Raw genomic sequence first — 24,190 nt, forward strand, 5'->3', positions numbered from 1 at the left:
GCTGGTTTTGGACCCAGATCTCTCTGTTATTTTTCTATTTCCTTTTTTTCAGGTTTGCAAACTGTGTCCTCAGTCAGCACTAACCACAGGGAGAATTTCCACTTGGAAATACAGGCGAGTTTCTTTGCTGCTGTGCAGGCAGGAGAAGGCTCAATTTCAGCTGTAACAGGGAAAGGGCTGTTCTGTTCCACCCTTGCTGACCGTCTACGTCTGAAAGCTCAAAGAGGCCAACTTATTCCTCAAGTCCTGATGTAACCCCATGTATGGCATTTGCCCCAACGCAGTGAAATTCCAGCAACTTGATACTTCAGGCTGTGACCTTTGAGGGGTTAAGGGAGCCCCAGCTGCAACCTCCAGAGCTCACTCTGATGCTCAGTTAAAGCCAGGGAGTCTGCACTTGTGATAGCACTGAGTTGGGTCTGTCGGGCTCTACCAGACCACTGGGACACGAGTATTGTCCCATGAGATGGGACATGGCCTTAGAGATGGATCCCTTCACCTTCCAGAGGCACGATAACTAACTCTCCAGGTGGAGCCTGGTTTCCTTGAGCGTGCTGGGATTTAGAGCTGACTCCTGCAGAAGAGGGGAAGGCAGGGGAGAGGAGGGCTGGAAAGCCTTCCCTTGCACGGGACCAAAGCTGCCTGTGTGTGTCCAGCAGCACGGGCAGGAGGGCTGGAGCTGGAAGGAAAGCAGCTGTGTCTTGGTGTGGGAGTGGAGCAGGAGTTTCTGGCTGAGAGGGAGCAACTGGAAAGCAGGTTTGCACAGGATGGCTGATCTACAGCCCCTGCCTGCCTTCCCGTCCTCTCTTGCCAGCTCTCCTGGCACAGAGGAGGGTCACATCCAGCTGGATCTTGCAGGGGTCATGGGCAGCAGTGCCCCGCTCTGTGTCAGGTCTGCCAGTTCACAGCTGCCCCCACAGCGGGGAGGCATTTGCTGCATCTCCATCAGGAACCCCCACTTTGGCTAATAGCCCTGGGAAGCAGTTTGGCCGGATGGAATGAGTGCTGGTGTTCAAAGCAGAGGTGGAAAACCTTCACCTGGCCCTTCTAGGCACCACAGCTTTCCCACTGGGGTCAAACACCTTGGCAATATGCCCGCAAAGTGACTGTCCCTGATGGGACCTGCCCAGGACTCTGCAGCTGGGAGAGGCCCTGTGGAGGATATGATTTGACAGCTCTGCTGGGAGCACAGCACATCCAGCCAGGGGCTGTCGACAGGGACCTCACAGCTGAGCCAGAGCTCTTGCAACTTGGGATATTTTTAGCCCGTGCCAATGGTGGTGTTTATTTTCCAACCGTTGTGCCTTTTCGCCTTTCCCAGGGGTTTTATTGCTGATGAAAGCAAGGGCCTGAGAGCCATGTGAGTGTCTGTGCTGGCTGCTGCAGTGACCCCGTCTGCCTCCATTGCTCCAGCTCCATCTGCCGACGTTACCCATCCAGCATCCCCCAAGGAGCTGGTTTACAGTGATGGACTGCAATAGGCAGAAGCACCTCAGCTTCCCTTGGGCCAGAGCCTTCCCTGGAGCAGGGATATCTGTGATACAATTTGAATACATGCAATCCCCCTCACTGGGATGGGATGAAACAGAGGAACGTGGCAGGCTCGTTTACTTATCAGTGTTTTAAATCAGTATTTTTTATTATGGAGACTCATCAGGTTGCTCACACTGTGGCAGGTATTTAATAATATAAGGCACAGGGAACATTCAGAGGTAAAAAAAAGAGTTCTCAGCCTTTGAGATTTAATCATTCCTTTGGTCCTGTCAGGACCCTTTCTATTAAGCAAAATCCAAATACCTTCTCCCTTCTATCTCACTCATCCCTTAAATCCACAACAGGAAAAAATATTACAGCCTTTCCCTCGAGCGTGTGGCAAACACGCCTCTTTCTGGGCAGAAATGTCCCTTCCAAGACTGACACAGATTCCCTGGGGGAGCAGGGCTGGAATTTAAGCACAACCAAGGCAGAGAGGCGGGAAGTGCTTGAGGGCACTGTGATTTGGGGAGAGCCAAGAGCTTTATTTCAGCTACAGCAGAATCACATCAAGGTCAGACACGGGCAACCTGGGGGAACAGGCAGTCACGCCCCATCTCACACAGAAAACACGACAGCAGTGTGGTCATTGAGTGATGGTAAAGCATGTAGCACTTTCAAACCTTTATTTTTTGAGGGGATTTTACAAGATGGGATGCATTTTATTGTCTTGTTTTAAATTTTGTGCGCTTCCCTATTTGCTAATTCGATTAGCCTTTTATTTTTTTTATTCGTGCCCAATAATTACTAAATTCAAGCCCTGGGAATGTCAAAAAAAAAAAAAAAAAAAAAGGAAAACAAAATCCTGCCACTCTTTATCCTTCTCACCCTTCTCCATCCTCTCTACCACGAGCTGGGTGGCCACAATGTCACCTGCAGCTGCTCTGCTTGAGAACCCAATCCTCCTACATCCTCTGGCTCTGCCTTCCCTCACAGGCATCTGTAACTGGGGCGGTGAATCAGCTGAGAGGGCTTTGCATCTGCACTGACTAGGAACGTGCTGTTAGTGAGAAGTTAAAGAGAAGTTGATCAGAGAGTGGATATGGAGACAGGATATTTGGGACAGGAACAGTCGGTCAATGGTACAGGCACGTCGGAGAGAGAAAAGGCTGGTAAGAGCATGTGGAAACAGCTGAGTGAGTAATCTAGTGGTAATAGATAAGGCTATGAATGAGGACTGTTATTTCTCTTAGCACCATTACTACATATGTTTAGATCTATATTAGCACCTTGTTCCCAGGGAAAAACAAAACAAAACAAAAGCAGTTTAAAAACCAAAGGAAGTGGGAAGGTTAAAACAAGACAAAGTTGGCAGCAGAGCAGGAAGCCGGGGCGTTTAGATCACAAGATCCTTGTCTATGTCCTCTGTGGAAGGAAAAGAGAGAGACGAGGTTAGGAGGCGGATGCTGCCAGGGTCCCACTGCTCCCGCAATCCACCCTCCCCACTCTCCCCTGCTTTGCCTCACCCAGCACCACCTGAAATGCACTGCTCCATCCAGAGTGGGGGCTCTGGGGGTGCTTTTCAGTGTCCCCTGCCCCCCCATTCCTGCCCTCCTGAGTACTTACGCTCCTTAATGCCGAAGCAGCTGGCCCACTCCTCCAGGGCGATGTACTTGTCGTTGTCCAGGTCACAAGCCTCGAAGAAGCGGGTGGTGCAGTGCTCCATGGGGATGAGGGGGGCACGGAGTGGGGCCAGCTCAGTGTGGGACAGGTACCTGCCAAGGTGGCCTCATGGTCACAGGAGGGGAGATGCTGGCCCCAGCTTTGTGGGGTTGACTGGTCCCAGTGCCCTCCCAGTATCAGCCACTGAGTGTCATGAAGGTCAAGGACTGGTGTCTGCCTTTGCAACTGGCTGTGCTGGCCACAAAATAGTAGCTGGTGGTCCTTGCCAGCTGCCCTCACCCCACGGGTCTGTGATCACTCTCGTGCCCTTCTCCATCTCACAGCTAAGCCAGCAGCTGCTATCTCAGCTGCTGAAGTTATCCCGGGGCCTTTGGACTAAGATATTTTAGGGAACTATCACACGACAGTAAATCTGAGAAGATAGAAACTCCACACCCAAGGGAGATGGGAGCAGGTGAGGCTGGGGAGGCCTCTCTTCCTGCAGAAGAGCTGTTTGCAGGAGGCAAACCTACCTCTATCCCAGCCTGGTTTGCCACAACCCCTGACAGATGTGCTTGTGCCACTAGCCACCCACTTGTGTCACATCTCCAGCCTGCTTTGACACCTTCTGCTGCCACATCATCCTGGTCCTTGTATGGGAAAGGGTTCTGGTGGGGTCTCCATCCTGCTGACACTCACCCATCGATGGGGTGCTGGTCCAGCTGCCCAAACTGCCAGTGCACAGGGAAGATGTACATGTTGTAGTTCTTCTCAAAGTCACGGGCCAGCAGCTCCACAGTGTGGTCACCGGCCTCCAGGCGCTTCTCGTTCTCATGGATCTTCTTCACCTGCCGTAGGAGAGGCCAGGGAGCCCTTGTCAGCAGGGGAATGGGGTGGAAGGGGGGACCCCAGGAGGGGCTTTAAATGGGGTGCCTGCAGGTCATTCTGGACAGGCTCCACACATGTGCTGGGCTCTGTTGGTGGGGTGAGCTTCCAGGCTCTGTCACCAGTCCCTCACCTTGAGCTTCTGCTTCTCGGTCAGCAGGTTGTTGTCCTCATCACGCTCGTACAGGGTGATCAGCACGTTCTTGAGCCAGTCCCGCATGCGCAGGGGGAACTCAGTCAGCTCTGTGTCCAGGCAGGCAGGGATGACTGGAAGTCATAGACAGTGGTCAGTGCAGCGTCTGGACATGCAGCCCCGGACCCCAGACACACAGCCCCAGTGCCCTCCAGCTTCAGCCCTGAGCCTGCCTGGACCTTTGCTCTCCCCTCACACTGTGGGCACAGGGGCTGTGCTCAGGTTAGGGGTCCCCTTGTTTGAGGGAGTGGCTCCACTTACATTTGCAAGGCCCAATGTAGTCCAGGTGCAGCTTGTGACCCTTCTTGGTTCCCTCCAAGGTGCACTTGGTGGCAAAGAAATGGCAGGAGGAGTCGTAGGTCTTGTTGTCAGTGCCGCAGACCTGCACAGGGTGGGGAGATGCTGCGTGAGTGGCAGAGAAGCCCAGATTTGCTGGGGAGTTTGCAGGGAGAACCTCCAAACAAGATGTTTAACTTGTTCCCTGGGGTGGACAATAGCTGCTGGATCACCACCAGCCAAGGCCAGATGGGGACCTGCCACCCTGATTCTGTCTCCTCACCATCCCTGGCAATGCCCAGGTGGGGTCCCTCCCCACTTGGGGCCACCAAGTAGCTCCTGCCCTCACCTTCTCGAAGACACCGGCGGTGGCTGGGCAGCTGGCAGGGTCCTGGCACACACACATGGGTTGGTTGTTGTCATCCACCTCGCACACCTTGCCGTGCTTGCAGTGGTGGTTCTGGCAGGGGTCTGGGAGTGGGAGGGGAGCAAAGTCAGAGCCAGCCCCATCCTCACCTCCCACGAGCTGCCCAGGGCATCTCAGCACAGAGAGAAGACAGAGACTTCAGCAGGGACAGCCCCAAGCATCTATTCTTGCACTGGGGAGATGTGAGCATCTCCAGAAATCCATGTTAGTCCTCAGGCTAATCCTGGACTCCTTTCAGTAGCCACACAATGCAATGGCTTTTCTGTTGCAAAAACAGGCTTACAGAGAGCCCGGGGCTGGAAGAGGCCACGTGCCTCTTTTGCTTTGAAGTGTGCATCTAGTCTGGCATCGTCCTTGTGCTATAGCCCTTCCCAAAGGAACCCCTCACTGTTTGGGGTGGCTAAAGCTCCCCCATGCAGGGTGAGGACGATGTCTCTGCCAGCCAGAGGGCAGGGGAAGGGTGACTTACTCTCTGCAACAATCTCCTCTACATCCTCTGTGGGTTCCTCGAACTCTCCCACCTCCACCTGGACGGGATTAGCCCCCACGGGCTCCTGCAAAAAAGGTTGGTGTTTCTGGTGTTGGTGTATATAGATCACAGCTCCTGGTGGGGGAGAGCAGCCTGCCCATTGCTCCCCCACTGCTTTGGAGATGCTCTTCCCAGAGCAGTGGGTGCTGCAGGGGAGGAGGAGGAGGAGGAGCAAAGTCACCTACCTCTGTGGTGGGATCTTCAATGACCTCTGTCTCATCGGGCAGAGCCTCCTGCTGCAGGGGGAAAAGGACCATGAGTGGGGGACCATGGGGAGGGTGCTCCCAAGGGGGAATAAGGCCATCCTCATGTTGCCCCCCTCCCTTAGTACTGTATTTGTTACAAAATAAAATCCCCATCAGCTACTTCAGATAGACAACCCCGACAGCAGAGGCTCTGCTGTCTCATGCACTTACCGGAGCTGACAGGGCTTTGCCTGCCAGGCAAATAAGGAAAAAAATCCAGGCCCTCATCTTTCAGCAGACCCTGAATAAAGAGGAGGAAAAGCAGGGATGAGGAAGGAGGCCATTGTGTGCCTCTCAGCTGCAGGCTGAGCAGTCAGACACTTAGAGAAGGGTGTTCTCTTCATTTCCTGCCTCGTCTGTTCAATATTATAGACCCACATGCTGTCTTTTCTAGCCAAAACCTTAAGCCAAATCATGTTTCCAAGATAAATTCTTTTGATTTTGCAACATGAGACAGTGGGGTTTAGATGTCTGTTGCTCTCCTGGATGCCTTTAGAAAAATCACAGTCAAAATGGCAGTTCTTCTTTCCTTCTCAGGAGGTTTTTTTACCAAACCCCTAGATTTTTCATGTTAAAAATCCTGATTTGAGTCCCAGGTACAAGCAAGGAAAAATGAAAGTGGAGGATGAAGGAGAGACAGTGAGATGGGGCACTTGAGAATTAAATCCCTTAGAAAGCCCCTTCCCACATGGACACAGTCATCCCTAGGGGTATGAGGGGCCAGTCCTCCATCCTCAGCGTCCCCAAATGCTGGGATCTCTACTATAGTTTTTACCTTTCCTGCTCAGACTTGAGGGTCCCCAGACTGGGTTTGAGGGATCCCAGACACTTTGGGGTTGTGTCCTGCCAGGAGATAAGCTCCAGAAGGATAAGCCTTTTGCACCCTCCCAGTCTGGGCTGTTGCAGGGATCCTGTAGGGCGAGGGAGCCGGGCAGCCCAGCTAACACTGGCTGTGATGTGAGCCAGGAAGAGAGCACAGCTGGTGAAATCACCCTGTCCTTGTCCTCTCTGGTTCCTGTTTGGCAGGGATGAGCCCCTCTGTGTGAGGGCAGAGAGGAGCTCAGCTGGCTGCTTAGTATGCCGGTGGCATCCCACTCCTGACAGCGAGGGTTGTCTCCTGCCAGTGAGGGAACTTGTTCCCCTGCCAACTCTTCCTCTGCCTCCTTTCCGCTTGCCCTTGTCCACTCCACCTGTGTGGCCATCACAGCCCACCAGCTCCCTGGGGCCAGGCAAAGGGGTGGATCTGCTGGGACAGAAAACGTTGGACAAGGTTTCTTCGTGTCTCCCAGGATATCTAATTTGCCAGTTCATCCTTTCCCTTCCTCTCTGCGCACAGCAGCTCTCTGGGTATGAAACCACATCAAGGCTGTGCTGTCAGACTGGGCTCTGCTTCCTGACTTAGCAAGGTTTGGCCACATAGGGAAAATCCTTCCAATTTCAGTACCTCACCCAGCCTCCAGTAGGGTGTTCTGCAAAATAGAGGTCATGGCATGGAGGGCAGCTTTCCTGGGATGTCAGAGGGCTGGGAGCACAGGGTGATGGGGATGTCTGCTGTGGTGGGATAAAGGATCTGATCTGTGGCAGAGCAGTTGTGGGTAGGGGGTACTGAGCCTGTTTGCACTGTCAAGGCTGCAGCTGAAAAGCTCCCTCCTGTTCTGCTTGGTACAAGCTGTCCCTTCCCCTTGCCTTTATTTGCTCTGGATGCTACTAAGAGTTCTGCCAGCATCTGCCAGGAGAGATCAGTGGTTCTGATCTTCACTCCTGGAAGGGTTGCATGGGGAGGGGAGGTGGAAAAGTACTGGTGATTTGGCCATCTCCTCCCTTGCTGCCATTCCCTGGCTTGTAAAGGCTCCTCCTGGGCTTCTCCCAAGGGGCCTGTTTGCTTTGGAAGGTGCTCTGAGGTTCAGTGATGCCCATTGGGCAGAAACATGGCAGTGCCCAGCCTGGAGGAGAGGACAGAGCATGTACATGTGGAACATGGCATTAAGAAGAACCCAGCCCCAGACCAAGGCCATCTTAGATCATTTCCCCAAGCCTCGAAAAAGCCTTGAATTTCAAAGTCTGGGCATGTAAGTAAGCTGGGGTCAGGGAATTACGTGCTTGCTAGAAGCCAGCAGACAGTCAGAGCTGCCAGTGTTGTGTTTGGAGGAAGAAGGAGCATGAAAAAGTCTGAGCAAACAAGCTCTGCAGAGCTGTCTTGTGCCATAGATGGAAAGCAAGTTTATTTGAAAAACAACATCCTTCTGGAGGCAGAGCTGGGAGGACATTGCAGTGCCTGTGAGCCCCTGGCTGGGTTGCAAAGGCACGGTCATTCCTGAATGCCTGGTGGTCAAAAATCCTGAAATAACAGCTTGGGAGCCCTGCATACAGAGCTGCTCCATCAGAAGAGCATGATCCATGGTGCAAGTCTCCCTCCTTGTGGAGCAACTATGGTCCTGCTGTCCAAGAGGATGCTCTTTGGAGCTGGCATCTGGGACATACCATGAGCTCAGCATCCATCCCACAGGTGGAGGGACTTTGGGAGGATCCCTGTGAGGGGCCCTGCACTGGGAATGCCTGGCACTGCTTTGCCAGGGGGCAGGAGGCAGCATAGGGAGAGGCAGCCAGGGGATCATTTTGGACAGAGGAAAACAGGGCTGGGAAAGAGATTTTAGCAAGCAGGGACTTATGCCCTTCTGTATCCTAAAGGAATCAATAGGTGCCAGCACTTTGCAAGACACTGGAAACCAGCACATCATGGGCACAGGCAGGGCTGCTGAATATAAAGTAAGAGAAGCTCCATAGTAACCAGTCCCTCCTCAGGCCTCACCTCCTGACTGCTGAGGATGGAGAAGACAACAAAGCACCCATGGGCTGCAGGACCCATGGTGGCACTGCCTTTCTAAGGTTTGACCCCATTTGCATCCTACACGGGGACTTCAGCTCCCAGTTGCTCTATAAACAGAGTCTGGGGGCTCCCATGAACCCCTCTCAATGGTTCACCTTTCCAGCATGGCCCAGGCTATTCCTCAGTGCCAGCTGCCCCTTACATTTTGCAGCCATGCCAATAACAAGGGAGCCACGGGGTGTAGGGAGGGCTGAGGCTGACCCTCAGCACCTCCATAAGCTCAAAGCAGGCTGCTCTGGGAAACTCTTTGCCATCCTCCCCCCACGTCCCATCACAAGTTTCTACTGATGGGGAAAGTACCCCGCAGTGATACGCAGAGTCTGTGCCTCTGGGGTCTGCAGGTCTCTCCTGTCTCCTCCCACTCAACCCTGGGACCTCTGTGGGTTGGGGGAGGACACGGACCAGGCGGGTGCAGCCTCCGGAAGAGGCTCCGTGGATGGAGGAGCGTGGCCCATGTGGCGCTGGCCCTGTCCAGGGTTGCATAAGCCCTTTGGGATGCCACGTTAGCGTGGGGAGGAGTCTCTGCCTGGCCACTTTGACAGCTCCTCCCCGAGGCCACTGGGCTAACCCCAGCTGCCACCCCTGCTAACCCAGTCGAGGGGCTCCGCTGCCACCTCCCATTGCAGCCACGGAGAGCAGGAGTGGGCAAAACCCTCCCTGGGCAAAACCCTCCCGTGCCTCAGCTCCCCACCAGCACCCCAGCCCAGCCACGCAGGAGGCACCACCCAAGCACCAGTGTCTCCTGCACCCACCCTCCCTCTGCTCACTGCTTTTCAAGGCTCTGCAGGTCTGACATGCCCCCACCTCACACTGAGTGTAAAGGCAAAACAGGTCCAGAAAAAGGTTCTGCTAAACCCCACTGGGGCCACAGTTTTCAAGGTGCTGATAGGTGACCAAGTGTGACCCTCAGAGAGACACAATGGAAGGGCTGGCCCTGACCTCCCTATGCAAGCAAGACCCTCTGAGCTTTACTCAGAAGCCGCTCCCAGGCTAAAATTCCATTTGAAGTCAGAGTTGTTTGCTCGACTCCCCATAAAGCTCCTGGCTGAACAGGTCCCTGCATGTCGGTACCAGCTCACCCAGATGTGCTGCAGCTGCCCTGGGGAGCAGGGCAGAGGACTGGGCAGAAGCCACTCTGGCTCCTGCCACCTACCCAGAACCCCTGGCACACAGTGTGCAGGCTCAGAAAGCCAAACAAGGTTTAGATGGAAGTTTAGCTCATGCACACACATATACTAGAAGTAAAACATGGGGGAAAAAAATCTATCTGCCCCGTCTGCCTATGCAGTCATTAAAGACATGTCTACACAATGCTGCATGAACCCATTTCCCGTGCAGGGAGCTGAGCAGCTCTGATTGCACTGAGAAATGCTCCAGATCTTACAGGGCTTATCCATACAAAGGCTAGAGCCCAATCCCATTCCAGCTGTGTGCTGGAAGCTGTCATAGTTTGTCCAGGTTACAGATCGCATCCATAATGGGAAACAAATTAATAACAGGAACAGTGCATGGATGAGCCCTGGGCTGTAGGCAGTGGCTCACTGATGAGCCCTATGCAGACACGGGAGACGGAATTTTGCTGTCCTGCCCGAGCTTTTTCTTTTGTGTGGACTGGACGTAGAACAGCGCCAAAAGCAGCCCCGATACTGCTGTGCCAGGGGCAGGCGGTCCCTCAGGCTCTCGGGGGATGTAGCCAACTGATTCCGCACGGCTCCACAAAGGAGGACGAGAATAAGTTGCCCGATAAATACTCTCAAAAATGCAAACCATCTCCAAAGCATTCCCTGGACTCGCCCTGCCTGCAGCCGCTCCAGCGATAACAGCCCCGACATCCCTCCGACCAGAGGACCCAGAAAAGGTTTCCATGGGAGCCGACATTCCTCTGGGGCTGAGTCATGGAAGAGCAGAGGGTTGTGGAAGGAGGGGCTTGAAAAAAAAGTTTGAAAAATTTATTTCTGCTCTTCCCCCTCCCAACACCGCCCGCATCCCTGCTCCTGACTATGTGGCAAACAATGGCTTGGCTTTAGTTACTGCGCAGGACGCAACAGCCTTTCATTTCCACTTAAAACTCGCCTGATCCACCCTGACAAAGGGCTGCGATTAACTTTTGTCCTTTTAGAGGGTTGCTGAGTTTTTGGGCTGTTTCGAGTTGGTGGTCTCTGAGGACTCGGAGTACTGGCGACTTTCCCGGTGTCCCCAGTTTCACTCCAACTTGAACCTCTTGCCTTTCGGTTTGGGTGGGAATTCAACCCCTATCCTGTTAAGTTTTCTTTTTTTTTTTTGGCTGGATGCAACAGAATGGAGCTTTCTCAGAGAAGGGACACAAAGAGCAGAGTTATACTGCCACACAGGTCACGTCACCGGGATGGGAAGGACAGCAGCTGCCTTTAAAGGAAACAAGCCTCGGCTCCTCTGCGTGGACTTAAAATTGTGCCTAACTGAGCCCAAGTTCTTAAAACTTAAAAAAAAAAACACTCCAAAAGAGCTTTGTTCCTCCTCTCCTGCAACCTCCGTCTCTTTAACAGTCGATCAGCCGGAGTTCAACCAGGGCAGCAGGACTTGAAAGAGTTTCAAAGTTTGCTGGGAACAAAAAGCTGAGTGTCTTTTTTTTTTTTTTTTTTTTTAGGAGAAATAAGAGCGGCTGTACTGAAAAAATAAAAAACGCTGAGATGAAGTCGACAGCTCTTTTGTTCTTCCTCTAGATACTCTGGTGAGTAAAACATCACCTGCCAACACACCTCAGGCTGGGAGTAGTGGGGACTGGTTTGTAACTAGATCTTATTTTCTCTGCAGGTTGGTTTGATGTGCTCAGACCTTGGTCACACATCTCGCTAAGGAACTACCTCCCAGCTGAAAACCCAGAGGGGAAAAAGGAAGGAGAGAGAAAAATAAGGGCAGGTTAAACCTTTACAGTCAGATGCCACCAAAGTGTTAAGCTCGTCATCTGGCAGTGAAATAGAGCAAGAGACAGTTTAGGAGCGGAGATGCTGCAAAGAGGAGAAAGAGAAGTCAGGAGGGATCTCTAAGTGCACCACTTAAGGTGGGGAGCATCCACCTCCCCATCCCCAGTGACGCATTGCCGAGCCCTGAACACACTCCACGGGCTGGGAGAGTGGGTCCCGGGCCAGGGACCGCCACGAGTGGGGCTATGGGGACCCCTATATCAGAAGAAAGAGGCTCAGCAAAGGCAAACACGAAGCTCGGGTCATACCTCGCAGTCCGGGCAGCACGGCTGAGGAAACTTCAGGCGCTTGGACAGGCTGGAGGAATCTGCAGGTTTTAGAAGGAGGCAGGAGGAAGCCAAAGGGTGGGCTGGGTTTCCCGCTGCCTCTCCTCCTCCTCCTCCTCCTCCTCCTTGCTATCTTTCCAAATCGGTCTCTTCCTCCCCCCCTCGCCCCAGTGGGCAGTCCCACCCGGCTGAGGCACAGCCTGGGTCCAAAGGATAGACCAGAGAAATCAAGCAGGGGCTGGAGATCAAGGGGGTCTCTCGCAGGGATAGATCAGCCCCCAGCGCAGCCTTCCCAGCGGAGTCCCTGTCACAGCTGCCTGCACTGCTGCGACGGGTTTGTCAGTTCTCTCTCTCGGACTGACAGCACGGGGGGCAGGCAGAATGCCATCTCTCTGCTTGGTTTGTGCACGTCCTAACACCTTAACCTGCTGCCATTAAAAAGTGAAATGCTGTCATTTCTCAAGAGTAGTTCAGTCCCTGACCTGGTGCTTCCCATCCTCTGGGGGATGAAGAAGGTGGGAGAGTTCTTGCTCCTCCATCCTATCTCCTAACACTGCTGCCATCTGGGACTGCCTTGTGGAGAGGGAGAGGAATGAATGATCCAGAGAATGTGGGGAATTATGACATATCTGAATTATGCTCTAAGTAGGCAGAGAAATGCTGCGCTGGCAGATGTGACGCTCAGCAAACTGGTCTCTCTGCTGTGGTTATCATCCAGCAGATCTGGACTGATTGAACAAAACCCACAGTCAGAATTGTTGGTCAGCTGAATCTGTTGGTCTCTTCAGACATAACTAAGTATTTTGACCTTACAGATCATAACTCAGCTGGAGCAGCTGCCCAGCCAGAGGCAGCCAGGCAGCAAAGCTGCTTGGAGTTGGCTTTTCCCATCTGTTCCTCTCTATGCTTAGGGTGAAAACCCAGCTCCTCTCTCCATGACTGTGAGGATTTAAGGTTCATCTGCTCCCCTGGCAGGAGCAGACCACGTGCCTTTCCACACCAGCACGGCCATGGCGCTGCGCTGCAAGGGAAAACAAGCAGACAAAACCTGCTGGAATTTGGGCATCCCTGAAGAGTATCTCCATGCCATACAGGGCTGTCCTGAGCCCTGTGGATAATTCAGCTCTTTTCAGCTTGTGATCCTTCTGTAGCACCAACCCTCACCCCAGGGCTGCTCTCCAGGGGCTGCTGGAAAGGTGGTGGCTCATGGAGCCAGCATGACTGAGGACAAGCCATCTGGGCACCAGCAGCCTGATTATGGATGCTGGATGAAGGACACCCAACACCACAACAAAATGCAACATCATGTTTTGTCTTGGCTGACTGGGCTTTGGGCGCATTCCTTGTGATTACAAACTATCTTTGAGATGGGCTGAGGCATGGATCTGGGTCCTTAACTTTTCCCACTGATGTTGCTGAGGATTTAGATGTCAACACAGGAACTGGCCTGTGACAACCCCCTGGGCTGTGCTGGCTCCTTGCTCTGTAGGATGCCTTTGTGGTCTGTGATTCTGTATCAGCTCACTCCCCATCCGGCCTCGCGGCACTTCTGCTGCATGTGAAAGATCAGATGTAAGACTAAACATCCCATGGCCAACAAGAAACAAAAAGTAAACAGAACAGAAAGGGAAAGGGGAGGGAAGTGTAGGGAAGGGGGGCCATGAGAACCCGTCATCACTTCCCAGTGAGCCGGTCGGTCTCTGTGATCAGGCAGCTCAGGAGGCTGCTGGCAAAGAACAAGAGAAGAAAATCTTCTTCACTCATTTCTTTACTTGGCTACACACCTCTCAAAAGCCATCCCTGAGTGCTGATATGTGGATGTTGATATTACTCACAGGGACATCCATAAATTCTTCACACAACCCTCTCAGGTCCATGTGGGGGCCAGATTTGGGATGGTGTCTAAGACCCCATGGGTCCTTCTAATACAACCAACCACCTGTGGAATCTGGAGCATCTTCTCCCACTGCAAGTGTCCGTAGCTCCCAGGTGCAGCCCAGTGCTACTTGTAGGCCCAGTTTGGCTCCAGAGGCCACACATCCCCTAAGCCAAAGTATCATTTGTTTGATTCATATCCCAAGGAGCTGAACGCTGTCGTTGAATGCTCTCTGCGGTGGATTAGTCACGGCTCGCATTGAAATTGCACAGCTGCTGGTTCTTCTCCTAAGGAAAAAAAAAAAAAAAGACATCTGGAAAAAATTTTAGGGAGAAAAAAAAAAAAGAAGAGAAAAGAAACCACGACTTTTCTAACTGACAACGTGGCAATTGCTTAGTGCTCTGCACTGTGGGCCTGAAGCTAAGCCCTCTACTAAGGGCTTAGACAAATGATAGTGCCAGGGAGATAATTATAACAGGGATTTCTTTATATATGTGGTGGGTTAGACCCACTGGTTTAGAGTGAAAGCAGAAAGCAGTGACGCAGTCACATCTGTAAACATACCCCAAGCTCATGCTCTCACCCACCCCAGGCTCATGCTTGTGAGCCTGGAGTTGGGTGAGAGTGAGGGGACCTCACAGTCCTCTGCACACACGGTGGGGACAGCCAGGTCCTGCATCTTGTGAGGGACACACTGCCAGGCATCAGCAGTGGGATGGAGGGGGATCACACAGAGGGGGAAACAAGAGCCTGGAGCAACTCCCTGACTCTTTAGACTCAGCAGCTTTAAAAAGCTCCATAAATGATTGAGAGATTGCAAAAGAAGTCCTGGAAAGTCCTTTACACTCTTGTACAGCTTAGTGGGGTCATCAAAGAGGACATTTTGGTGTCAGGCTGCCAGGAGGAAAACTGGACCTCACACATGTTTAGAAGGTTGTCTTTGCCATCTGGGGCACTGGATGGGCAGGAAATTGCCTGAGGGGCCTCATCAGCCCTGGGAGACCTCACAGAGCTGCAGCCTCACAGGTCCAGGTCGGGCTCCCTGACCAGATGCCAGCAGGGCACCCCTCTGGATGCACCCCAGGACTCCTGGCACTCGCTCCTAGATCAGGTGACTGCACAAACTCCGATGGAAACAGCAAACAGGGCAAGACCCTTTGCGGCTTGAGCTTATTTTACAGCAAAGCCAAGAGATCTGCAGGGATGAGGTTTGAACTCCAGCTAACCCTAGTTCAAAATCCAAATTTCTTCATCCCGTTTTAAGCCAGGTTGGGCAGATCTGGGCTGTTACAGCTGAGAAAACCCCAGTGCTCTCCAAGAGGGGAACAAGTCTGCTGCAAGAAATGAAGAAAAATGTGAGTGAGCATTGGTTGGAGAGATACAAGTGTGGATTAATAATCCTGTTGTGTCCTGCTCACAAATCTGTCTGTCTGAGGAGCCTTTCCTTCTCTCTGCTCTGGGAGGGATTCTCTAATGAGTTTTTCTCTAGAGGATGTTTCTGCATTAATTGCTGCAAAACAATGAGCCTGGAGTGCACATAATAAACAGGATGCCCTGGAACCACTGCAGGAATGTAATTTACTAAGTCTTCATCCCTGAGTGTGTGGCTGGAGCTGTGCTCCTCACATGAGTGGGGCAGTGTGTGGAAAGGCAATGGCTGCTGGTGTGGGAGCCCAGCACCCAGCTCAAGAAAAGTCAAGAAAGACCAGTACGAGCAGAGCAGACAGGAATCTGCTTATCCCAGGAATGTCCCAGCTCTTCTGCTCTCTGGGAGCGTGTCAGCAGGTTCTGCTGGAGGGTTTCTGTTTTTTTCCATTTCAGAAGCAGATCAGAAGCAAAAGGGCTGTGCTCTCTAGCCTCACACTAAGCAGATCCTTGGCCACTGGAAGAACAATCTGCACATGGCAGGACGAACCCAAACTGTCCTGGGAATGTGCCCAGGAGGGCTGTCTGTCCTATGTGGGGTAAGACATTCTTCCCAGTGGGATGGGACCCTCCCCTGGGCTCAGCAGTAGGACTGATGCCTCGTTCAGATGGAGCAGACTGACACCCAGCCAATGTCTCTTCCAATTCCTGGACCAGGAGATCCTGAGCCTCAGTGTGCTGCTGATGGACTGGGGCTGAGCTGGCTCATGGGGTGATGCAGGCAAGTGGGGTGCTGGCTCTGTCAGAAGCAGATTGAGAAGGAGCAGTTGATGTCATTGCAGATCCTCTGTAAACCAGAGGCCAGCAGGGCAGGGGGTGGGAAGCCAGCTGTGCATGGCTCTGCAGTGAGTCACAGCCTGGGAGCAGGCTGTGGAGCTAGAAAGCAGGACACACTGTGGGATGTCTTGTTCTTTCCATGGTGTGTGTGGGCTTTCACGGCTGCCCCAGGGGTCTCTGGTGGAAGGCACTTCCATGCCCCATGGGAAGGATCTCTACCTCTTTCAAGCTGCCCCTGCAATTATCATCTCACTGGCTTGGAAATGTGTGGGGCTGCAGGCTTGGGAGAAGCCTGTCTGTCCTCCCTGAAACCAAACTGAGCCCAAAGAAACAGAGGGGGAAAAATCCATCACTGTCCTCAGCTGTGGTGCAAGTAGGGAGCTCTGTGTACTGAAGCTGGCCCTACACTGCCCTCTGTGCTGCTCATGGCCATCAGATCTGAACATCACAGCTGTGCCTGTCTCCAGCTACACCCAGCATGGGTGGTAGATATTGACCCCTCTGGCTGGAGCCCCCCACTATGTCCCTGTGGCAGAGTCCCCATAGCCCTGCCTGGAGTCATCACACCAGGCACCAGCAGACAGGACAGATCCTCACCCATTTGAAGCTCCCATGCACAGTCTGGGCACATCCAGCCTGGCTGAGCTTGGCCCCAGTTCAACGCCTACAGTATCCAAAGAAACTCATTCTTGTCCTGAAAGGATTCTTCCTCGCTGCTGGGGGCTGTTCTCTATCAGTCCTGAACACAGGGATGTTGTGTGCCTGACTCTGCTTTTGCTTGAGAACTCGTGCCAGAGATGTGCCTGTGACTTGCAGAAGGTGCAATAAAACTTCCAGCTGTGAACTCCAGGCAGTCCCACCTTGCTCCTGGTGTTTACCTACGATGCACTTTTGAGTCCTCTTGGGCCTGACAGATGCGGTTTGGCACCTTTTGAAGGATATGAATAAAACTGCTTGAGGAAATAAACAGGAATCCACTTTCGAGCCCCTGGGACATGTGGGGAGAGAGAAGCTCCTGGGCTGCAGTGGCAGCTCTTTTTCACAGAGAAACATAGCCTAAAAGGGAGCCTTGATGGGAGAACCCAGGTGAAGCTGTGCCAGCTCCAGAACATCCAAATGCCATCTGGAAAGCAGCAGCAATAATCATGAGTGAGGAAAAGATCAGAAAGGCAAATCCCAGGGTTCACAAGGCTCTCTGGAGCCAGCTGCAATTGATTTTTTGGGTCATGAGTGTGAGATCCTCTAAGGGAAGCTTGATTCTCAGATGAGCTGGCTACTTACGCTATAACCACTGATAATTAGACCATTCTTAATTTAATCAACCCCACAACCTTATATCTTGGCTTTGAAAGCAGTGTTTTTCCTGAGTCATGTCTATGCTGGGAGTCCCTTGGTGGTTTGTTGGGAGCCCATTAGAAGGCTCCCCCTTGGTAATGTGATGCACTGGGGAGGCTGGTGAGTGTTCAGGAGGGCCAAGAAGTGATGAGGCAGAGCTGTCATGGATTGGGATTGCAGCTGAGGCAAAGCAGGCAGCAGGGTTTGGTGACCTCAGCATAACTCGCTGTCCCCAGGAGCCCAGCAGTGAGAACTTTGAGTGAGGGCTGCTTTTGCTCCAGGCTTGTGTGCTGATGGAGGCAAAGAGGAGGAGGGAACGATGGACTTGGGGAGGGCAAGGCTTGCTGGTGACAAGGAAGCTCGGCTGTATGTTAAAGTCTGGAAAGTTTAGCAGTTCCCTGTGGAGGCTGAAGAACAGGACTTTACTGTCCTCCTATTAACCCTCACTGCTGGCAAAACCCTATCAAAATATCCCCCCTCCTGGCCAGCCCCACCCCGCAGTAATTCAGTCTGTATAGGGCTCGATGTTCCCAGCTCCATCCCATTCCCTGCCAGCTGCACAGCCCCGGTGTCCTGCTGTGACATAAGCCAGGAAAGGAGGCTTCACACAGGACAGAGGGATCCCAAGTGGCCACATTCCCTCTAGCACTGCTCATGGGCCATGCTGGAGCTGTGGCCGCATCCAGCTCAGCGGGCAGGGCACAGTGTGGGGGTGGCTGGGATGCCTGGGGTGCCTGGGGGGTGCCAGGGTGCCTCACTCCCGGCTGAGCCAGCATGTATCCACCCTGAGAATCCACATTTTTCTATCTCTTACTCTGACACCTTCTGCTTGAGCTGAGCTCACTTCAGAACAAGCCCTGGCTTGAGATGTACCAGACGAACGAGCCAGGCTGCCAGATGCAGGAGGCTCCATAAACAGGGTGTCCCTTAAAGGAGACAAAATGGGATTGATTTTGGCAAGATGCATTTGGAAAGACCCTGTACAGAGGAAAAAGTGAGAGGCTGTGTGATGCTTAGTTGCCAACTGGGGTTACACCACAACAGCCAGTCACAGGCAGCCTTAGAAACTGGAAAAGAAGATATAGGGGAGACAGTAGGAAATATTTTTTGACGGCAAGACTTTGGGCAGGATGTCTTAGGAACCTGAGCTGTCCCTGCTGTGCAGCAGCCACATGAAGAGCTGTTGGGACAGGGTGGGTTGGGCTGGTAGGGGCAGTGCTGACAGTGCTCTGGGACTTTAGCATCTCATGATTCTGTGATTTACAAACATGACCACTCCAGGCTGACACCAAGTGGAAGCACTGACCTCCCCACCATCTCTGCTTCCTGGCTCCCTCCAAATCATCTCTGCGTTCACTTTTGAGACCCTCTAAACTTCCCTGCCCAGCTTGGATTTTACTCTGTGGAGTTCAAGTTCCTCAAAATCTTCCTACCCTGGCTAATTCATATCTTTATGGCCACGCATAAATATTCTGTTCCTTGCAAGGGCCAGTCGGTGGGGGAATCACTTGCATCATCTGTGTGGAGCTTGATGGAATTTCACTGATCAACCCTTTAGCTGGTTGAAAATACAGCGGACATATGTGGGCAGAAAATACCTCATCCATCATTGCTTCAGCGTGATGAGTTCTGGGGATCTCAGTTTAGCCCTGAAGCCTGTTTACTTCCCTTCAAAACCCATCCCATTTGCCCGGGGTTTGGCAGGAGCTGTCACTGTGGGCAGGAGAGATGCTGTGGGCAGGAATAGCTGGGCTGTGGGAAGGCTCAGGGCTGATGCTGCACCATGTCTGTGGGCTTGGGGCAAGGTGGGACGTGGGCAGCCCCAAAATAGCGAGGTCATGTGGGGCCCCGAGCGAACGCTGTGACTTTCCATCCTGTGCCTGGCCCAGAGCTGGGTCCCTCCCTCGGGACCTGCTACTAAAATTAGCAGTGTTTCCCTGTGCCCTCCATATGTTATGGGCAGCTGTTTAAGGAGATGGGAGGGATGAGAATCACATTTAAAAAAAAAATCAGATTTGGAGAACTCTCTTTTAAGATTCTCTTTCATGGGAAAAACACAGAGAAAAAATTCTTCCCTGAAATTGGAGCTCTGAGGGAGAGGCCCCTGGACTTATTGCTGTGTGATGCTAAGACTGTTAATGAACATTAATTGTATCAGGAATCTACAAAGGCTAAACAGAAAATTACAGAAGTGATGTCACCTCCCCAATCCCTTAATTTCACATGTGCACAAAGGTACCCATCACATCCTCTCTCCTGTGCTAGCCTGCCCATGCTACCCCAGGGAGTAAGATCACCCAGGATTTTTTATCAGGATTACTGGAATGGATTTTTAATGGCATGAATGTTCAAAATATTCTGTTGTTCACTCAGGGGGGAAAGGGAGGAACTGGGAAATGAGGGAAATACCAGCTTTCCTGATGAGTTGGATGGTGCAGGGAATTGTCTGGGCCCCTCTGGAGATACTCAGCTGCAAAACAGGAGGGAGACCTCACTATGCTTTGGGATTATTGATGGTCACCTGCCTGGATCTGGGTAGCTCACACCAAACCTGCTGTCAGAATGTTCATCTATTCCCTTCTCCAATGCACACAGAGGCTGATGAAGCTGTGAACAGTGAAGGCATCTGGGCAGCTGCTGAGAGAGCTTGGCTCCTGCTTGGCTCCTGCCTGTGCCTGGAGGGTGGTCCCAGGCTGACCACTCATGGCTCCAGCCACTCACCCCTAGGCCAGGAGCAAGCTCTGTCCTGCAAACCTGGGAGGGCCCATTTCCCTTGGGACAGGGACACTTTCCCCCCTGCTCCCCGTGCGCTGCAGGGCCGAGACAGAGGGGGCAGAGGGACAATGCCAGGCCTGGGGAGCAACGCCTGGCTTTCAGTTTTGTGCAGACACGCGAGCAAGTTTGCTTCTCTGGCAGGAATTGGCAGCTTCTCTGTGGGGTTTGCAAATCTGGAAATAACAGCTGGAGGTTTTCAGTGTTATCCCACTCTAGGGATGAATTTTAAAACCCTCTTGCATTGGGTTGGGTCTATTGTTTTCCATGGCAAAAAGCAGTTCATGCCCAGCTCCGTTTGCCTCTGACTCTTCAGCATTGATCCCAAGCGCAGCTCCTGCTGTTCACTGGATCTCTGAGTGGCTCACGGGGAAGGTTTGTTGGCTTCTTGCTAATGCCTAGGGTGCAGCTGAGCCCCACCATTCCACTGGCATGCTGAGACCCTGTTCAGAAGAGCTGTGGAGAGACTGGCTCTGCCAAGGAGAAGGAAAGCAAGTGGATGGCAGGAAGGGATGGCAGGAAGGAAGCTGAGATGATTTCTGGAGACACTTGAGCTGAAATGAGATCCCACCTTTCTGGTTTTTCTCTGGACACACCAGCACTTGTAGCTTCAACAGGTTCATAGTGCTCATAGTGGAGGTGAGCAGGACAAGTGGCAAAGGATGATGATCCATACCTGAGGATACATGTCCCTGTCTTCCTCAGATGGACTCTTGCTGAGACAACAGCTCAGCACAGCAGAGCCTTTAGAGTCAGAGCTGGCCTCCTGCCTTCCTGTGCTCTTGCTTTGACCGTACTTTGACATATTTTGACCTCAGGGCAAGGCAAGCTTGGAGGTCTGCTCCTGAAACTGGAAAGCTAGAAATCCCCCAGCAGTTGTAAAGCCAACGGGGAGGACTCTGGATGTGCCACATGTCTGCTTTTTTGGCCTCTTCCCTGGCAAAAGACAGGCTGAATTAAGAAAGCAAATGGAGAGGAAACCGTGGAAAAATAAGAGCAGCACTGTAAGTCGAGGACACTCTGGACTCAGTCCCGTCCCAGTTGCCCTGGAAATTGGATCATGCCCACCGAGCTGCCTGCTTTGCTGGCTGCTCCTGGGAAGGCACAAGCATGTAGCACTGGACAGATGCAGGGGAAGGAAAAAATAAAGAGAAATATATATGCAAATACTGGTATGAGGATTTTGTCCACCAAAGAAAGACTCTTTGCCTTTGTCCCATGCCTTTGTGGGGATAATATATAATAATAATAATAACCAACCCTCCCCAGCTCAGTGGAGACCCAGAGGCAAGGCAAAAGCCAAAGGACCTTAGGCTCTGTTTGTGGAGCAGCACAGCACAAACCTGTGCTGTGGTTTGTCTGCAGAGCCCGGGACAGCCCCGGGACACCAGGGCTGCTCCCCACAATGCCCCAGGCAACCCCCACTGAGCCCTGGAGACAGCCCCGTGTCCCATGCAGACTTCTGATGCAATCGGTGGGATCACCCTGACAATAGCTGTGTGGGCTGGGTTTTTTGAAGCTGTGCAAAACAGATTAAGCCTGCGGCCCCTGTTGTGATTGCTGGGCATTGTGCACCCTGCTGACACTGACTTCTGCGGGCCAAGCTCTGCCCACAGCCCAGCAGGAGCTTCGGAGTGGGGGGACTTGGTCCCTCTGAAATGGGGCAGGAGGGTACTTGGGCACAGTGGATTCCTGCTCTATTCGAGCGTCTCCTTTCATTTGCAAGGGAATGAGCTGTGTTTGTTGTTTTAACGTTATCTCATCCATCTGTTGAAAACGGGTGAGCAGGTCTGGGGCTGAAAGAGATGCTCCTACCCGGGGAATTTCATACCATCTGGGAACTGTGGGGAAGTCTGAAATGCTGCAGCATCTCTCTCCCAGTGACAGCACAGCAACCCACTGGTCTGGACTGGGGAACAGGAAACATGAACCCAGCTGTGCAGCACCCAGCAGTCTTTCAGAAGGTGCTCAGGAACAGACATGATGAGCAGAGGGACAATAGCAGGAAGGGCCAGGCTGAAGGCTCCTGTCTACACAGACCAGTTTCCCTTGTCCCTTCCAGGTGACCTGGGACAGGTCCATGTAGCAGAAGAGTCACAGAGGAGATCTGCTCTCCCCAGAGCAGCCGGGGACCCTGCATTGTGTCCTGCGTGTCCCACAGCCCCTCTGAGGGAGCTGCTCACCCATGAGAGCTGGCTCCACACCCACTCCCTATCACTGCCCCAACGTGCCACCACCTGTAGCAGCTGTGGGGCTGTGAATCTCAGCTCTCCAGAGTCCAGTAAATTAAACCTCAGTCCAAAAGGGGCTTGGGCTGTCTTTTGCAAACAGAGGCAGCACAAAAGCTGCCTTTCTCCCTCTCATCTGACTTTGTTTTCTCTCTCTCCCCATCTGCTTTTAGCCAAATGGTTGAATAGCTTCAGTATATACTGTGGGAGGCTAAAGCCAAAGGCTGGAGCACGGGGAAGGATGCAAAACAGCAGTGCCCTGTGGCCGCTGCCTTCCGGAGGGGCTGGGAACTGTTTGCTACCCTCGCTCTGTAACCCAGCCTTGATCACCTTACTGAACCCTTGGAGAAAGCAGCTCCAAAAGAAAATATTTGTGCTCTGGCAAGCACACGTGTGCACATTTCCTGCTCTTGAAGTCCTTAATTAAGCCTGTTTTTTGTTTGGTTGGTTTGGTGGTGTTTTTTTTCTATTTATGCTGCCACAGTCTTGGAGGGGGAGTGTGTCAGAAGCCCATGTGTTTTGCTGTTTTGGAGGGGAGTGTGTCAGGTCCGTGTGTTTTGCTGTTTTGGAAACTGCAGTGTGGAAAGCTGCCTGTGGTGGTCACACAGGAAGTCTGCATGTATTCACAGGGGAGTGGGAACCAGCCAGGGCCTTTGGCATTGCTCTGTTTGTCACAGTACAGCATTGGGACAGCTCTGCACATCACCCAGCACAGAGTGGCCTCAGCTCAGCTGTGGCCTCAGGACAAGGCAGACCGGGCTTTGCAGACCTTACTGAAAAGATTCAAGAGCAGCACATTTAGTTCAGAGCACATTCACTTCAGGTGATGCTCATGGCTACAAACCCCCAGCCCAGTGCAAACTCCAGGTTCAGCTGCACAGCTTTAGCTCAAAGAGCAGCTGGTCAGGCCAGTGTTGCTAATGTTGACCCCAGAAGCATGGGGGTATAATCCTGCCTGCAAGTCAAACATCAGTCATGGTGCTCATCCAGGTCCCAGCTCTGCCACTGCCGTGCCTGGGCTGGGAACAGGCAGGTGAGAGACGGTGGAAGCCCGAGGTGGATTTTCTTACAGCAAACATTTAAAAGCACAGTAAGACTAGAAAATCCCCATCCTTTGGTAATGAATCCTCCGTGTAACAGTTTTAACACCCAGACACAACACGCCTGTGGAATTCCTGAGATTGTTGCAAACTGAACCCTTCTTTGCCACCCTAAAATTTCTCAGCAATTTAACTCTACAAGCCATCAGGGATCACCATTTGCAGGCACTGAGGGGGATCTCCAGTCCCTTCTCTGCTTTCTGCAGCCTGCGGTGCTATTTTGGAAATTCTCTCATTTACTGGGTGGTTCGACTGAGTACAACTGCTCCTTTGGCTAAAACCATCCCCCGCCCGTCATCACGTAATTAGAAAGCACCAAAAAGCCAGCGGTGCTTAAGACAGCCCTGGGATAACCACGGCAGCTTTTTCTTTTGTGGATAAAGGACTGGGCTTTGGAGGCTGTAGACTTTTCCACTGAAATCAGATTTTGGTTTGAAAAGTGGGGTAAGGTAACACTGGGTGAAAAAATGACACCCAGAAGCACAAGAAGGGCAATACTGCAAACACAGCGAGGTGGGTGAGAAAAGCAAACATCTGCTGTAAACACTACGGGGCAGAGGGGGAGGGGGGGGTGGGAATGCAAAGATAATTTTGAGGCAGAGGAAACAAAAGAACTTTCAAAGCCCACCCCTCTGGGTTTGTCCAGATCTTACTGGTGCTGCAGCTACAGGCAGTTCATGGATTCTCACAGTTGAGCTGGAGCTGGACTGAAACCTTGTGAAGAAACCAGAAGTGAAGAAAAAAAATGGAAAAAAACCCAAAAAAGAAGTGAAGAAACCAGAAGTCTCCCTGCTGCTGGGAGGACATATTCATGCATGGCAATGCACCACAGACCTCATCAGCTGCTCATCCCACTGACACATCCCTCTTC

At 52.4% G+C, this 24,190-nt stretch overlaps 1 protein-coding gene across 1 annotated transcript; it reads right to left on the bottom strand.

The window, feature by feature from the left end:
* Positions 1-1,606: 1,606 nt before the first annotated feature.
* On the bottom strand, positions 1,607-11,932 carry SPARC (secreted protein acidic and cysteine rich). The gene is made up of 10 exons (XM_027718250.2): positions 11,789-11,932; positions 5,862-5,931; positions 5,631-5,681; positions 5,386-5,470; positions 4,839-4,960; positions 4,475-4,595; positions 4,154-4,287; positions 3,835-3,983; positions 3,100-3,248; positions 1,607-2,898 (listed from the first exon to the last, which is right to left on the bottom strand). Exons 2-10 carry the CDS (start codon positions 5,916-5,918, stop codon positions 2,870-2,872), a joined length of 897 nt encoding a protein of 298 aa, XP_027574051.1. The 5' UTR covers positions 5,919-5,931; positions 11,789-11,932; the 3' UTR covers positions 1,607-2,869.
* Between the last annotated feature and the right edge of the window lie 12,258 nt (positions 11,933-24,190).

This window comes from Pipra filicauda, unplaced genomic scaffold (assembly GCF_003945595.2).
Source record: "Pipra filicauda isolate LSUMZ 115617 unplaced genomic scaffold, ASM394559v2 scaffold344_size1527164_pilon, whole genome shotgun sequence".
Taxonomy (NCBI): Eukaryota; Metazoa; Chordata; class Aves; order Passeriformes; family Pipridae; genus Pipra; species Pipra filicauda.

Bases quoted from the DNA above. Each gene is read 5' to 3' on its own strand.
- SPARC (XM_027718250.2), bottom strand. From the start codon at position 5,918: ATGAGGGCCTGGATTTTTTTCCTTATTTGCCTGGCAGGCAAAGCCCTG. The intron at 5,682-5,861 runs GTAAGTGCATGA...TTCCCCCTGCAG, and splicing joins GCAAAGCCCTGTCAGCTCCG to CAGGAGGCTCTGCCCGATGA. The intron at 4,961-5,385 runs GTAAGTCACCCT...TCCCACTCCCAG, and splicing joins AGAGGAGATTGTTGCAGAGA to ACCCCTGCCAGAACCACCAC.